Genomic DNA, 16,105 nt, shown 5'->3' on the forward strand with positions numbered 1-16,105 from the left:
ATCCTCAAAAAGTTGAATAATTTCCGTAATTCCATTCAAAAAGTAAAACTTTCATAGATAATAGATTGTTTCAGATGGTAGTTGTGGAGACACTACTGGCCATCCTTGGATGGGTTAAAGAGCCTCAACTCTTGGGGAGAAATCAAAGCTGAGAGTGGACCGTTGCCCATAAAGACTCTGGAGACTTTTGACATTATGTCCTGGGAAATTAGAAATTGGTGTTTTTTCTTCTTCTTCTTCTTCTTCTTCTTCTTCTTCTTCTGCGTTTTGGTTTATGCATCCCAGGCAGGTAGTGTCTGGATTATTATTAAAAAAAAATTATTTACTTTTTTTTTTTTTTTTTTACTATTTATGTAATTTTGTAGACTTTAAGCCACTTTTCCACCCCAATTTCAAAACAAAACAAGTGTTTATATTATATTGGTAATATTGTTGTTGTTGTTGTTGTTTTAATGTCATTGCAATATGTTTAGAAATGTGTAAAGAAATTAAAAATATATATTCACATTCAAATGTTTGTGATGGTTGGATAATGTTTGAAAAACAATGTATTGATTTAGATCTAAGTAGGATAGTTTGGTTAATGTTAACATCAAGAGATGTATTTATATCCAGTGGTAAAATAAGCATGACATTAGTGTTACTAATTAAAAGTTCCAAAAACACGTGATGTGAATTGTCATTCTGGAACTCCATCAAGGTAAGGATCACAGGTTAGATTTGGTCCCTTTTTTAGACAACCTGATTTAACAAGTTAACAAATCCATTTGTAGACCGTTTTTAGCCAATGGTCTAAGTACCATTTAGACGTCTTTTAGACCAAAAAATTCTGGGTGGGTTGTGGTTGCAGAGATATCCTCTTTTTATTTTGGGTATGTAATTTTCGAGCAAAAGCCTGAAAAATAGCTTAGGGCTTAAAGGGTTATAAATTAATTGGGTGGAAAAGGACATTATTTGGCAACCCAGTTGCCAACAAGTTGCAAGGTGGATACGTCATCAAAATGTGATTGTGTGATTGGTGTTGTGCCCGCCCCGCTCCGGTGGGCGTCCTGGCGCCTCGGGCGGGCCCCAGTATACGGGGGGCGAGCCCTATCGCCCCGCCGGGCTGGTCCCATATGCCCGCCGGGGTCCCGGTGGGGTGGGTGGGGGTTTGGTGGGCGGGTGCGCCTCCTGCCCCCGCCCGGTGGGGGGGGGGGGGGGGCGCTGGTCGCTCCTCTTAACTCACTGCACTAGGTTTGCACAATACACTTTTATAGACATATAGGGCACATAACACACTTTGGGGGGGTGGGGTAGGGTGGAAACACCGTCTTCACCCTACAACTCCCCTCCAATTTTAATACACCACACAACTGTGGGGGGGGGGGGACATCGGTTGGGGACCGCGGTATAGAGCAGTGCTGCGGTCCCCTGTCCGTGTCCCCGCCGCGCCCCCCCCCCCCTATTTTTTTTTTTTAATGCACCACATACACTCACTGACATGCCTGGGAGGCGGGTGGATCGGAGCGTGGGGATATCATTTCCTTCTGCTCAGGTTCACCTGCTCCTAATTTTAATGCACCACACACACACTCTTGTATATACACTGGGTGGGGACACATTCAAGGTTTAGGGGTAGAGTTCGCCAGTCGGCGAGCTGGCGGACTCAGTAACAGGGGTTAACTTTCACTAAGAACGCTGGGGTGACGACCGGGGCCTTTCCCCGCTGGGCCTGGGGTTCGGGGGTGCCGGCCGTCCTCCGGTGCCCCCATATCCCCTGCTGCCCCCGGTGTTCCGTCCCTCCACGCGGCGGGGGGTGGGGTGGGCGCGGCTGCCCTCTCCGCTCCGCTGTCCGGCCCCTCTTCGGCGCCGGTGCCTGGGTGCAGGGGGTCCCCGGGGGCTGGGGGTCGGGGGCTGCCGGTTGGTCGGGGTGGGGTCGGAGGGGCGGCTTTGTTGGGGGGGGCGGGTGTCTGGGGGCGGCTGGGGCTGGGTTGGGGTGGATGGGGGGGGGGTCGTGGGGGGTGCGGGGGCTGTGGACCGGTGGGGTGCCTGGCAGGCCTGCAGTGCCCCGTCCTGCTGCGTTGGGTTGGGGGCGCGGGCCGTGTTGGGGTGGGGGGCACTCTTGCTCCTGGGTTTGCTCTCCGGCCGGTGGCCCTGGCGGGGCCCAGGGGTCGTCCTTTGGCGCTGCCGCGGCCTGGGGGGCCCTGAGGTGTTGCGCTTGCTCTGTCCTGGCAGGGGTCGACGACTCCCCTCTTTGGTGGAGATTTTCATGAATGCCAGATCCACCACACCAGCATCTATCGAAACTCAGACACAATCTGCTTCCTCCTCAGGTCATTGAATCGGTGGAGGTTGGTGTCTGTGGATCTCACTCTGCTTCGTTTGTCCTTCCTTCCTTTCCTCAGTCTCTCCTTTGGTCTCTTGAGGTCTCCCTGATTTTTTTTGATTTGTTGGAATTTATATGTTTCTGGAGTTGGTGAGGAATTCTGGTTGGTGGCCCGGTAGGTGGTGTCTGGCCGGTGCTGGATTTCACTTTCCTTTGTTTTCTTTGGTCCCCTCGGGTCTCCTGACGGCGGTGTTGGAGAAGTGATAGCAACTGTCGAAGGTAATTATTGAAAAGTCCAGGGGACAATATAAAACCTTGAGGAAGACGGGTGTAGGAGTAACACTCATTATTCCACGTACATGCAAAATACTTCTGCATAGACGGGTCAAGAGGAATACAAAAGAATGCATTAGCAAGATCAATGCAGGTAAAATTAGTGTGTAATGGAGTGATCTGAGACAGAGTCAAGTGAGGATTGGGCACCGGCAGGGTAGGGGTCATAACTACAGCATTAATAGCTCTTAGATCATGTACCATTCGAAATTTACCAGTATTTTTCTTTTCTACTGGGAGATTAGGAGTATTGTAGTTAGACCTATCAATTTTGCAAAGAACCCCCGCTTTTAGTAACCCTTCAATAGTTATTGATATGCCAATTCGTCCTTCTTCCTTCATGGGGTACTGTGGTACCCAAATGGAGTTGGGTTTCATCTTAAAAGTTACTGGAGTAACATTACATAGGCCCACATCAATAGGGTCAGTAGACCACAGTGCAGTAGGCAAGGATTGCAACATGTCACCAGCAAGCTAGCTGTCAGATGTTTCTCTTCCATGATGTCGGTCCAAAAGTTGGTGTTCTAAAACAGACATGGATGTGAATAAATCAGATTTAATCCAATAGGCATCAAGACATTTGGAATACAGCAAGTCTGTATGTAAAGAGGGTTGCCAATCAGTTGCTTGTGTGCAAGACAGGACAAATGGACCCAAATCTTTCGCCATGTGCTGGGATGACACCATCAGTGAAACATGAGGATGACACGGAGGCATAGATGGATCAGGTGGATTTGCCATCCTATACCATTGTGATTGTTCTTCAGTCAGAGCAACTGAATAAGCCACACCGGGTTTGCCTGCAAACAGATCACCCACACGCAACTCCCAGGCGTTGTCATCAATTGGTCGGAACGCTTCACTGTACATCTCATCACCATATCTGTCATAGAAAAGGGTGCAATGCATACAGTCAGATACCATATCATACGATCTGAGATTACGAACCCAAGAAGACCAAAGAGTCCAAAAATTCTCAGCATCCCTCCAGCCAGAGGAGTCAGTGTCAATCTTTGCCCAGTAGATGTCAGCAGTGGTGGAGGTCATGGCGTGTAGAGGCACCACCGGAAATTGGGTGGAGACATTGGAGGCGGAGTCATCAGTGCAGTAATAAGTATGTCCGTCTGGAAACTGAAGAGTGAGCCCGTCCGGGCTACACTGGATCAACGGAGCAGTCCTTATGAGAAGATCTCTTCCCAAAAGATTCACTGGACAGTTTGGTGCGTACACAAAGGAGTGAAGCAAAGTTTGTGTGAAACACTGGGTGTGTACCGGAGTTGTCATATGCAGGATAGTTTCTTCTCCCTTGAATCCAACTAATGAAATGCCTTCGGCGGTGAGGGAACTATCAGGTGGCAATGTCATAATGGTGGAGTGACGAGCTCCAGTGTCGACCATAAATGGTAAAGAAGTTCCTCCTACCGTTAGTTCAATCATAGGTTCCTGCAGACCTTGGCTTGTGAATTCAGGGACCCATCATTGCGGAAACTGTCCACTAGATGGCGGCAGGAACTGCTGGTTCGGCACAGGCGGATACTGCTGCTGGGGTGGAGCTTGACGCTGTGGAGCGTTCTGTGTTTGGGGTGAGGGGTAACCACGTCCCCTCGGCTGGTTGTAGCCGCGCCCTTCTTGTTGACGCCTGCCTCCTCTGCCTCTCCAGCCTTGTGGGCGTTGACGACAGTCACGAGCCCAGTGTCCAGTGCGGCCACAGTTGTAGCACTGGTTCCGGCCCATGAATGGACCCGACTGATACAGAATACACTCAGACATAACAGTTGGTGATGAGTTAACAGTAGAAGCCGGAGGAGCAATATTCTCCTCTAGTTTCTTCAAATGTTGTAATTGCATAATTGCTGATTGTAATTCAGTATTCCTATGTTTTTCTGTTTTTGACTCTTTATCTTTAGCATACCTCCTCAGGTGGTGTTTCAGATGAGACAGCCACCGGGTGTGGTCTGCACTGGGAAGATCAGGATTCACCTCCATGGCCTGCACAACAGACTTAGGGACACCTTTCAGCACCGCTGCTCTAAAAACTTGTGAATATAGTGCAGAGTCAGTCGGCAAGTGTCCAGTTTTCAAAGAATATTCTACAAGGGCACGGTCAATGAATGCCGCAGCCTCCTCATCAGCTTTTGGAGCGAACATCAAGTCTGAAATGACAAGCTCAGGAATAGGAAACAGTGAGTCAAGCGCTGAAAACAGTGTCAGGTAATTATCACGTGAGAGGGCCTCACCATCCATTAAAGAGGACACTCCTGAATTATTCATCAACACTTCTAATTGAGAAAGTGGGCACGCCTGAGTCAAGAGCGCGCGCACATCCCCCGCGGTTAAAATCTTCCCTGTAGCCGCTCTCTGCACAGATCTCAACCAATTTTCACCCCCCGCCTGCATTGGGGGAAATTTCTGCATTAACACACTTAAGTCAGATTATAAACCATGGCAGAGTTTCCTGTAGCGGGGTCAACTTTTGCCATCATTGGGGCTTGAAAAATTGTCTGAGAACGCGTCACTGATCTTTGGGGAGTACTGTCTGAGAGACGTCCGGTCATGCTAATGTCTTGAGTGTGGTCAAGTGCAGAATCAGGGCGTGTTCCTGAAGCTGTCCTAACTGCTCATTTTAGGTCGACCAGCTGATTTTGAATATCTGCAATCTGATAGCTGTTCGCCAATGCACTAGAAGTTTCTTTAGTTATTTCCCGCTCTCGTTGCCGAAACAATTCATCTTGTTCAGCCTTCAATATACGGTTTTCTTCCGTTAGTTCATTGTCTGCAGCTTTTTCAAAGCGTTTAAGAGTTGCACGCCATTTGCTGCAAATTCGCTGGGGTACTTCAGAGTCTAGTCAGTTCCAAGCCGAAAGCTCTGGCTTGGTTCAGTTTCTCCTGTGGCTCTTCATTCGTATGCAATACTTTGTCCAATTTGTCCTCCAATTGTCTCACAGAGGCGGTAACACCTGCTGCTAAGCCGTCAGCCGCGGCTTGTACCAAAGATTCTCGCATGGCGGCATAGTCACACTCATATTTGCTTCTTTCTCTTTCCTTGCTTCTCTCACATCCTTCCTAGACTGTTTCAATGCACTACCCATAGCCATCATTCTATCATTAGCCATCATCTTATCTGCTCTTCTACAGTGTACTCTGACTTTTCTACCTCTTGTAGACAACCTATTTGTCCTTTCTACTTCTTTGTCCAACAACTTTCTTTTCTTCACACATGCTTGTTCCACCTCTTTCATCAATGACACCAAACAAACGGCGGTTGACAATGAAGGGAACCATCCCCCCTCACAACAAGTTTTCATCCAGTTATTCAACAATTCTTTCTCTCCTTCTCTATTATTTTCAGGCACCACGCCGACACATACTTCACACGCATATTTTACCTGTTCACTCAACAACAAGTTCTGACCATGGTTTGGAAGAACACGTAGGTCAAACCATTTAGTTTCGCGGTCAAATTCTCCCTCCATTTCTATATTATTTACTTATTTACTTACTTACTTATTTATTATTATATTTTATTTTATTAATTCAGTGACGTCTTATTTGTGGTACCACAGTTACACATAGGCTTTTTTATTTATTCAAAAACATTGCTTATTCCCCCCAAAAAATGTCCGAGCCTTAATTTCTCAGAAGTGGTCGAACATTTCCTCTTATTTCAAGAGTGCTTGACTAGGACCAAACAAAAGCACTCAAACCTTAATTGATCAAAACCACTCAAACTTCTCATTCCCTTATTTATCTTCTTTCATAGCTGATTTCTTTGTAACGTTACCCGATTTATACAAGGACTTCAGTTTCTAGGATTCTACAGTTTCTAGGATTCTAAAATAGACCGAAACCAAAATAGAACGAAACCACCTTGTATATTTAATGTCTTAGTAAAATCCAAAAACAAGGACTTCTTGCTTCTAGGATTCCGTAAAGGAACGAAACAACCTTTTATTTTAGACTTTACTAATATCTGTTCACTTAGATCTCATATACAATTTAGTCACAAATTAGGTGACGTGAAAACAGGTCTCAGAGTACTCAACAGACAGAAAATCAACTAGGAGGATAAATGTCCACTTACCTGTAATTACTTGGCGCCTGATGTTCTGTCTGCTGACCAACCTCAGCCCGAAAATCACGTCGGGGTCACCATCTGTTAGAAGAACATCTTTGTCTTCCGCGTGTTCGTTGTTTTTCGGGTAGAGAGAATGTTGATTTTCTGAATACAGACTGGAGATCGGTGAACAGTTCCCTCGAAGGTTTTATTTTACAGAATATTCCGCTCACTCATGAATGACAGAAAAATGGCTGCTTCTCATCACAAGTGCCACGCTGCAGAGGACTTACAACATTCTTATACTATCTTGAAGGGCGGTACCACCACCCCCTTTCCCCCAAGCCCCCAGCCCCCCCTCCGCCTCCAGCGACCAGTCCCCAGCTAAGACTTTTACAGACATAATTCAATACACATTGCCAAATGGCCTTTTGATATGGAAATATAGTAGGTCTCAGACCTGACGTCAGTCGGCATGAGATAAGACTTACAAAGAAATCATACTAACACAATGACTTCAACCACAGACAAATGGCCCATTGTTGTGAAAATAGAGGAGGCCCCCCCAAACATCATTTAAACATTCACCCAGCTCTACTTAGGAAATTAAAACAGTTATGACTAAATCTAAACAGTTATGACTAAACTAAAACAGTTATAACTAAATCTGGGCAGAAGACCCTCAACAATACCTACTAGTAAAGACAAAATACGTCGATGGATAGCAGCTATAAACAGAAAGGACTGGCAGCCCACAAAGTATTCACGGATTTGTAGCGATAATTTTTTGCGAGGTTAGCAGATGAATGTTCATACATTTTACTAGTAAATGTACACTCTAATGACAGAGGTGTCGAATTACGTGTTTCAAATCACATTAAGGAGCCAGATAGTGTCCACCCCAACTGCACGTACACACATCTTAGTTTTAAAATGCACCTTCTTCAAAACTATTAAGTGCATTTGACTGTTTAATAATGGGGGATTTTGTCTTTGTGCTTGGAGTTTTTCACTCTGGAGCCGGCCGGAATCATATTCATGAATTGACTGCATAGCTTGCCACTACGATTTTTTCCCATGCTGGTCAACATAACATAATCACAGCGTTTCAATACAGAACGGAATGTGTCAAAATAAGTCAGTTAGCATGATCAACCAGTTTTACCTTTGCATTGCGAGGTATATTGTCCCTGGTGCGAGCGTTGTACTCTACACGCTAGTTGCCTGACGATGGCAATGTTGGGAGGTGGCTCCTGTCCATAAAATCAAAAATAATGTGACTTTTGATATTTTTAGAGTACTATTTGCGGAGGGGATAAGTACAGAAGTGCACATCATTTGGTGATGAGCTCAAAGTCGCTTGCAGGCGGGATCTTCTTGAAAGCCACCTCCACCTGCCCCCGCGGGGAACAATTTTTTTGGGGGGTTGCACCTGTCTGAGGAAGAAATAAATATATAAAAATTATTCTTCTTCTTTTCCTTTCGGCTTTTCTCTTCAAGGGTCGCCACAGCGAATCAGTTGCCTCCATCTAACCCTGTCCTCTGCATTCTCTGCTCTCACACCAACTACCTTCATGTCCTCTTTAACTACATCCATAAACCTCTTTGGTCTTCCTCTAAACTTTCTGCCTGGCATTTGGAAACTCAGTATCCTTCTGCCAATATACTCACTATCTCTCCTCTGGATATGTCCAAACCATCTCAGTCTGGCCTCTCTGACTTTATCTCTAAAGCCTCTAACGTGCTGTTCCTCTGACGTACTTTTTCCTGATTCTATCCATCCTGGCCACTCCCAAAGAGAACCTCAGCATCTTCATCTCTGCCACCTCAAGCTCTGCCTCCTGTCTTTTCCTCAGTGGCACTGTCTCCAGACCAAACAACATCGCTGGTCTCACCACAGTTTTATAAACCTTTCCTTTCATTTTAGCTGAAACACTTCTATCACACCTGACACTTTTCTCCACCCGTACCAGCCTGCCCGCACACACTTCTTCACTTATTTTTCACACTCTCCATTGCTCTGGACTGATGACCCTAAATACTTAAACTCCTCTACCTTCTTGGTCTCTTCTCCCTGTAACCTCACTCTTCCACTTGGGTCCCTCTCATTCACACACAGATACTCCATCTTGCTACGGCTAACCATCATTCGCCTCCTTTCCAAGGCAAACCTCCACACCTCTAGCTTCTCCTCCACCTGTTCCCTGATCTCACTACAGATCACAATGTCATCTGCAAACATCATAGTCCATGGAGATTCCTGTCTAACCTCATCTGTCATCCTGTCCCTTACCATAGCAAACAAGAAGGGGCTCAGAGCTGATCCCTGATGTAGTCCCACTTCCACTTTGAACTCCTCCATCACCTACAGCACACTTCACCACTGTCTTACAGTCCTCATACATGTCCTGCACCACTTGAACATACTTCTCTGCTACTCCAGACTTCCCCATACAAAACCACAGTTCCTCTCTGGGCACCCTGTTGTAAGTTTTCTCCAGATCTACAAATACACAATGCAGCTCCTTCTGACCTTCTCTGTACTTCTCTATCAACATCCTCAAAGCAAATACTGCATTTGTGGTACTCTTTTTTGACATGAAACCATACTGCTGCTCACAAATGTTCACCTCTGCCTTCAGTCTAGCTTCAACTACTCTTTCCCATAGCTTCATTGTGTGGCTCATTAGCTTTATTCCTCAGTAGTTGCCACAACTCTGCACGTCTCCCTTGTTCTTAAAAATGGGCGCCAGCACACTTCTCCATTCCTCAGGCATCTTCTCACTATCTAAGATCCTGTTGAACAACCCAGTCCGAAATTCTACTGCTACCTCTCCTAGACACTTCCATACCTCCACAGGTATATCATCAGGACCAAGTGCCTTTCCACTCTTCATCCTCTTCAATGCCCTTCTCACTTCATCCTTACTAATCTTTGCTACTTGCTGGTTCACAACAGTCACCTCTTCTACTCTTCGTTCTCTCTCATTTTCCTCATTCATCAATTTTTCAAAGTACTCTTTCCATCTTCCCATCACACTACTGGCATCTGTCACTACACTTCCGTCCCTATCCTTTATTACCCTAACCTGTTGCACATCCTTCCCATCTCTGTCTCTTTGCCTGGCCAACCTGTATAGATCCGTCTCTCCCTCCTTACTATCCAACCTCCTTTGCCACTTCTACTTTCACCATACTTTGATATATGTATGTATGTATGTATGCATGTATATATATATATATATATATATATATATATATATATATATATATATATATATATATATATGTGTATATGTGTATATATATATATAATAGGGATGCACCAAAATGACATTTTTAGGCCGAAACCGATATTATTATTGTCATATTTAGGTTCTGTTTTTCCTTGAGTATCTCCCTTGGTCTTGTTAAGTGTAATCCTGCCCTTCCTCGTGTCAACCAATCAGTGCCCTCAGCCACTTGTGTCTTGCCCCAGGTGTGTCTTGTTGTGTCGTTAGTGTATGTGTGTATTTAGTCTCCTGTCTCCCCTCTATCTGCGTCGATTCATTGTTGTTTTCCTCCCGTCATGCTGCCAGTTTTTTGCCTTGTTGTCCTCCCCACGTTTTGTTTCACTTGCCTTTTGGAGTTTGCTTTTGTTTTGTATAATTAAATTAAAAACATTTTACATCACCTCTGCCTCCTTGCCCTGCTTCCCTGCGTTTGGGTCCGCAACAACCACTACCCCCTGTCAGAATGAATCGACCAAGAAAGGACCCAGCGGGAAGCACATGGTGGCGCCCAGCTAGCCCTCAGCCTGCCGACCACCACCTCGCTCTTCGTATAGGTTCTGTTTTTTCCTCTGTCTCTCATTCATCTGTGCCCCCCTCGCTCGTGTCCTTTAGTCCTCGTTGTGTGTCGAAGACGCCCCAATTTTGGTTAATCTCCTCTCTGACTCCAATGATTTTGATTCAGATTTTGATTTCCCTGGTTTTTCTAGTCCTTCTCAGTTCTTGACCCATTTTTCTTTAGAAAAACCGATCCCCACACCATCAGGTCAACGTGACCTTTACTTGGGCACCCGTTTGGTCATCTATCCGTCAGCCCCCTTTTTCAAGTCACGTCACCCCACGTCTTCCAAGCCACAAAACCCCGTATCTCTTTCAGCACATAGTAAGTCTGTAACCAAGTCACGTTGTCTCGAACCTGTCCCCACACCACTTCATTCCCCAACATTTTCCTCACCTGCGATCTTGTCACCCCAAGTCACGTCCTTCCAAGTTTGCCCCCACGTCATTTCGTTCTCCGATGTTCTCCCTTGTCCTCACCGCGTCAGGTTTCTTCTAGTTTTGAGTCTTAGTTCCTGCATCCTCGGTCCCTCGTGTCTCCTGTGTTCCCCAACCCCAATGGCAGAAGGCTGATGTGGTCCCAGTCCCGGCACGGCAGCCTCAAGTCCCCGTCCCGGCTCCACGGCAGCCTCAAGTCCCCGTCCCGGCTTCACGGCAGCCTCAGTCTCGGGCCTCTTCGCCTGTGCCGCTGCCGCCCCGGGCCTCTTCGCCTGTGCCGCCCCGGGCCTCTTCGCCTGTAGCGCTGCCGCCCCGGGCCTCTTCGCCTGTACCGCTGCCGCCCCTGGCCTCCTTGCCTCTGCTGCTGCCGCCCCTGGCCTCCTCGCCTCTGCCGCCCCTGGCCTCCTGGCCTCTGCTGCTGCAGCCCTGGGCCTACTCGTCCTCTGCAGCCCCGGGCCTCCTTGCGTCTTCCATGGCGGCCTCAAGCCCATGATTGTGGACAGGCGGCGCTCGTCCGACTGCTGTCCTCTGTTCCTCGTCCGGCGGCGCAAGCCCTGTGGGCATCCTCTGCTCCTTGTCCAGCGGCGCAAGCCCTGCGGCCATCCTCTGCTCCTCGTCCGGCGGCGCAAGCCCTGCGGCCCGTCCACTGGTCTTCGTCCGGCCTTCTGCTCCAGTGTGGCGTCCGGGATGCCCTCCTGACCGGCGCTGCCGGGCTCCCCTCTTCTGGCGTCCGGGACGCCCTCCGGACTGGCCATAATGGGTAGGCCAGGTAGGCCTCAAGACGCTAGCTTTCGGCCACTGCTCATGAATTAACATTGAGGTGGAACGCTCACCCCGGCGTTTAACTCATACATACGCTTGCTTGCAGCATTTTTTTTGTTACCTACCACAACATCATATTTCGGCAATATTTTTTGGGTTCCAATTTTATTTCGGCTGAATGCCGAAAATTTTCGGGGGCCCGATATTCGGTGCATCACTATATATATATATATATATATATATATATATATATGCAGTGCTGCTCAAAAGTTTGTGAACCTCTTGAGAAATAAGGATTTTCTTATTGTTTCAACCTGATTTTGTTCACTTTGAACCATTAAATTTATATGAAATACATTTTTTTTGGTCAATTCATTTAGGTGCAAAAGTAAGTGAACCCTGAGCTGCATTGCTTAAAACAGTAGTCAAGTAGGATCAGGTAGGACTAATTGGTAGCTAAATTAACCACTGAAATGGACCAAAGAAATGAGAGAGGTTTAGCGAAAAAATTGTGCATCACTGACTGAAACAGAAACAAAACCACATTACTTTAGTCTTACCCAGGTGAACCCATACAGGTCAGTCACGCTGAAAGGAAGAGAAATCTCAGGGGACCTCAGGAAGTGGGTAGTAACAGCACATCTAAATTCTGGGCTGGCTTTTAATCCTCAGGACCTGTACAAAGGCCGTTCTTTGTGAAGTTACAGCCTGGTAGAAGATGGATCATGCAACATGACAATAATCCAAAGCATTCCAGCAATACAACCAAGGAATGTCTGAAGAACAACAAGATTCATGTTCTGGATGTGCCCAGTTAAAATCCTGACTTAAATTCTTTCAAAATACTGTGGCGGGACCTGAAGTGGGCAGTTTATGCTAGACGCCCCACCAGCCTCTCTCAATTGGCTGCATTTTGTAAGGAAGAGTGGCAAAAATCCCCCAAAGTGAAAGACTGATAAATCACTAAAGAAAGTGTTTGGATTAAGTTATCATTGCAAAAGGAGGTGCAATGTCTGATTAAGTGAGAGGTTCACAGACTTTTGCACCCATTAAAACCTGAGTTTTTCTGTGTTCAATAATGAATGACAATCTTAGTCCATTATTTTCAATGTCAGCATTGTAGATTGGGGTATGACTAAACATTTAATAAGGTTATTTTAATATTTTATTTAAAAAAATCTGACCATGCCTACAGGGTTCACAAACTCTTGAGCAGCACTGTATGTGTGTCTATATATTTCGATACTGTAAATTTATAGGATCGTATGCCGAGAAAAGTTTCTTGGGAGAAGTAATATGGCGGCCTTGCGGTTTCTGGAGTCTTGACCTATCGGCTACTCAGATCAGTGGTTTGTCTCCTTCGCTGATTCTTCTTCTACACTTCCCGTTAACTCCCTGTGGCTACGCTACAGCGCCACTCCAGACTTGGCATATACATTACAGCAGTTAAACGTCCTCAGCGTCTTCTTTTAGACACACGCATGCTTGAAACGTTTCTGTGTGTACAAGATTCGTTTGACGAACGAAGCCGGCTTTGTTTCTCTGTGAACAGGGCCTAAAACAGGTGTGCCTGACCTCAGTAACCATGACAACAATGGCCAGGCACACCTGGATTAATCAGTTTGTCCACTCATGAAATACAGGAAACAAAGGAGTGGTATTAAGTTCAGGAAGTAGTCAAGCTGTGCAAAGAGCTCATTCCCTCAAGTAAATCATGCAGTAAATCAGGCGGTTAACCTATTGACACATGAAAGTAATTCAACCTTTCTGTAAATGCACAGTCTTTTGACTCCACGGCTTTGGGTGTCACTGGCATACCTCCACGTCCTTTTTTGTTCTAATGGGGAATGCACCTGCCCTGACCTCAAGTTCCTGAAACTGGGACCGTTCTGCCAGACAAAATCTACAAACGTAACCCTAAAAAAATTTAACCAAACTCCCCCAATGAGTGGGCACTAAGGTTATCAGCAATCACAGAAAAAACAGTGCCCATTATGACTTTTCCCAAACAGGGCACAAAAAGACCCTGCTCTTCAAGGGTTTTCAAATCATTAATAAAGGCTTGCCCACTTGAGAATAATCAAACTGCTTCACATAGTTTGCCTTGCATAAAATAGCCGGGGGAAATACAAGATAAACTAGATCTCAGTAGAGCAGGGATGTCAGCCAAGACCCAGTAGACATCCGTTACCTTGTGCTTCTTATGAGAGGTGAACATATACGTGGAACTGAAATGTTGGACTGGCAGGGTAAATGCAGATATTTATAACCAACTAATTCATTGATTAGTTACACTTACCTGACCAAGATTTTACTCCCTGCAGAATATTCCCAAACATTTGTAACATCTGTCTGATGGTATGGTCTGCAAGGACTGTCTGTGTGCTATTTGGGCATGACGGGTGTGTTCGGTTGACGGTTGTGTGACTTATCCAGTGAGCATGCGCACATTTAAACAGGCTCCCAATTAGATCAAAATTTAGTTAGAATTTGTTTTTTATGTGCCGAGTCTATTGTGTAAATATTATAAGTAAATTTAGGTAAACTTATATTGCTCTTTATTTATTGAATGAATTATGTGATTCTTTTTTGTTCAGTGGAAATGTCTTGCCTGCAGTGTGGGGTTCTTCAAAGTGACTGGTTTCAAGCATAAATGTTTTCATTTCCCACCAGGCATTGATAATCTGATAAGAAACAGTTACTGCATGTAAATTAACCCGTGGGCGTTATTTGTCCATTTTCTGGCTTTTTTCTGTTTTTCTGTTTTTTATCAAAGAAAAAGCATTTGAAAAAATACACTAGGGACCTGACATTTTACCAGGATTGTTTAAAAATGTAGAAGTTCAAATTGGCGCCATGCTGTAATTTATAATTATTACCAAACAGGAGGGATAGATTCACACTAAATTGTTGTAATAATGCCCGATTTTGGCTCATTGACTGCCATTATAAATCAGTTTTTGATATGCTGTAAACCTGATGTGTTACAATGCATTTTCCGTGATTACTGATGCAATCGCTTCTTTGACGAGTCATAAACATGAAAATAGAGGAATTTGTGTGTTGAGAGTGTTAACATAAAAATCCACTAGGTGGCGCCAAAGGCTAATAAATGAATACAAAATGCATGCATAAAAAAATTATATTGTTATGACTTATGGACTTGTTTGAGCCTCTAACTATGTCATATGAAATATTCAAATTATTATTTTATTTTATATATATATACAGCATAGTTAGTCTTACTATTAGCATAATACTGCTATTGTTGTCCATAGGGGGCATTAAAAAAATAAAAAATAATAAAAATTATATATGTGTAGATAGGTCTGATGCCACTGAACATTTTGAGCGGTTGAAAGTGAAAAAAATATTCATAAATGACTAAGTTATCTCACTTCAAAGGAAATGCCTGATTTTGGCAAAATTACAAGAGTTTTGTGCTATTCGGAAAACTGCCATTGTGTGAAAACTGGGCATGCAGAAAAAATTATATTGTTATGACTTATGGACTTATTCAAGCCCCTAAATATGTCATATGAAATATTCAAATTAGTATTTTATTATATATATATATATACAGCATAGTTAGTCTTGCTATTAGCATAATACCGCTATTATTGTCCATAGGGGGCATTAAAAAAATAAAATAAAATAAAAACTATATATGTATAGATAGGTCTGATGCCACTGAACATTTTGAGCGGTTGAAAGTGAAAAAAAATATTCATAAATGACTAAGTTATCTCACTTCAAAGGAAATGCCTGATTTTGGCAAAATTACAAGAGTTTTGTGCTATTCAGAAAAATGCCATTGTGAAAAACTGGGCATGCATAAAAAAATTATATTGTTATGACTTATGACCTTATTTTGAGCCTCTAACTATGTCATATGAAATATTCAAATTTGTATTTTATTGTATATACATATACAGCATAGTTAGTCTTGCTATTAGCATAATACTGCTATTATTGTCCATAGGGGGCATTAAAAAAATAAAATAACGGACAGGGGACCGCAGCACTGCTCTATACCGCGGTCCCCAACCGCCAGTTGTGTGGTGCATTAAAATTGGAGGGGAGTTGTAGGGTAAAGACGGTGTTTCCACCCTACCCCACCCCCCAAAGTGTGTTATGTGCCCTATATGTCTATAAAAGTGTATTGTGCAAACCTAGTGTAGTGAGTTAAAAGGAGCGACCAGCGGGGCCCTCCCCAACCGGGCGGGGGCAGGAGGCGCACCCGCCCACCAAGCCCCCACCCACCCCACCGGGACCCCGGCGGGCATATGGGACCAGCCCGGCGGGGCGATAGGGCTCGCCCCCCGGATACTGGGTCCCGCCCGAGGTGCCAGGACGCCCACCGGAGCGGGGCGGGCACGACATCAA

At 45.0% G+C, this 16,105-nt stretch overlaps 1 protein-coding gene and 2 pseudogenes across 1 annotated transcript; 1 reads left to right on the top strand and 2 right to left on the bottom strand.

The window, feature by feature from the left end:
• LOC147167848 (uncharacterized) overlaps nucleotides 1-16,105 on the top strand; it is a 239,609-nt pseudogene that overhangs the window by 62,343 nt on the left and 161,161 nt on the right.
• On the bottom strand, nucleotides 3,113-4,075 carry LOC147167850 (uncharacterized). Its single transcript, XM_086084052.1, has one exon. The coding sequence runs from the start codon at nucleotides 4,073-4,075 to the stop codon at nucleotides 3,113-3,115; it is 963 nt and encodes a 320-aa protein (XP_085940178.1).
• LOC147167851 (uncharacterized) lies at nucleotides 4,084-11,712 on the bottom strand (annotated as a pseudogene).

Source organism: Leptonotus elevatus, chromosome 9 (genome assembly GCF_054856555.1).
Source record: "Leptonotus elevatus isolate MCC_2025b chromosome 9, RoL_Lele_1.0, whole genome shotgun sequence".
Lineage (NCBI taxonomy): Eukaryota > Metazoa > Chordata > Actinopteri > Syngnathiformes > Syngnathidae > Leptonotus > Leptonotus elevatus.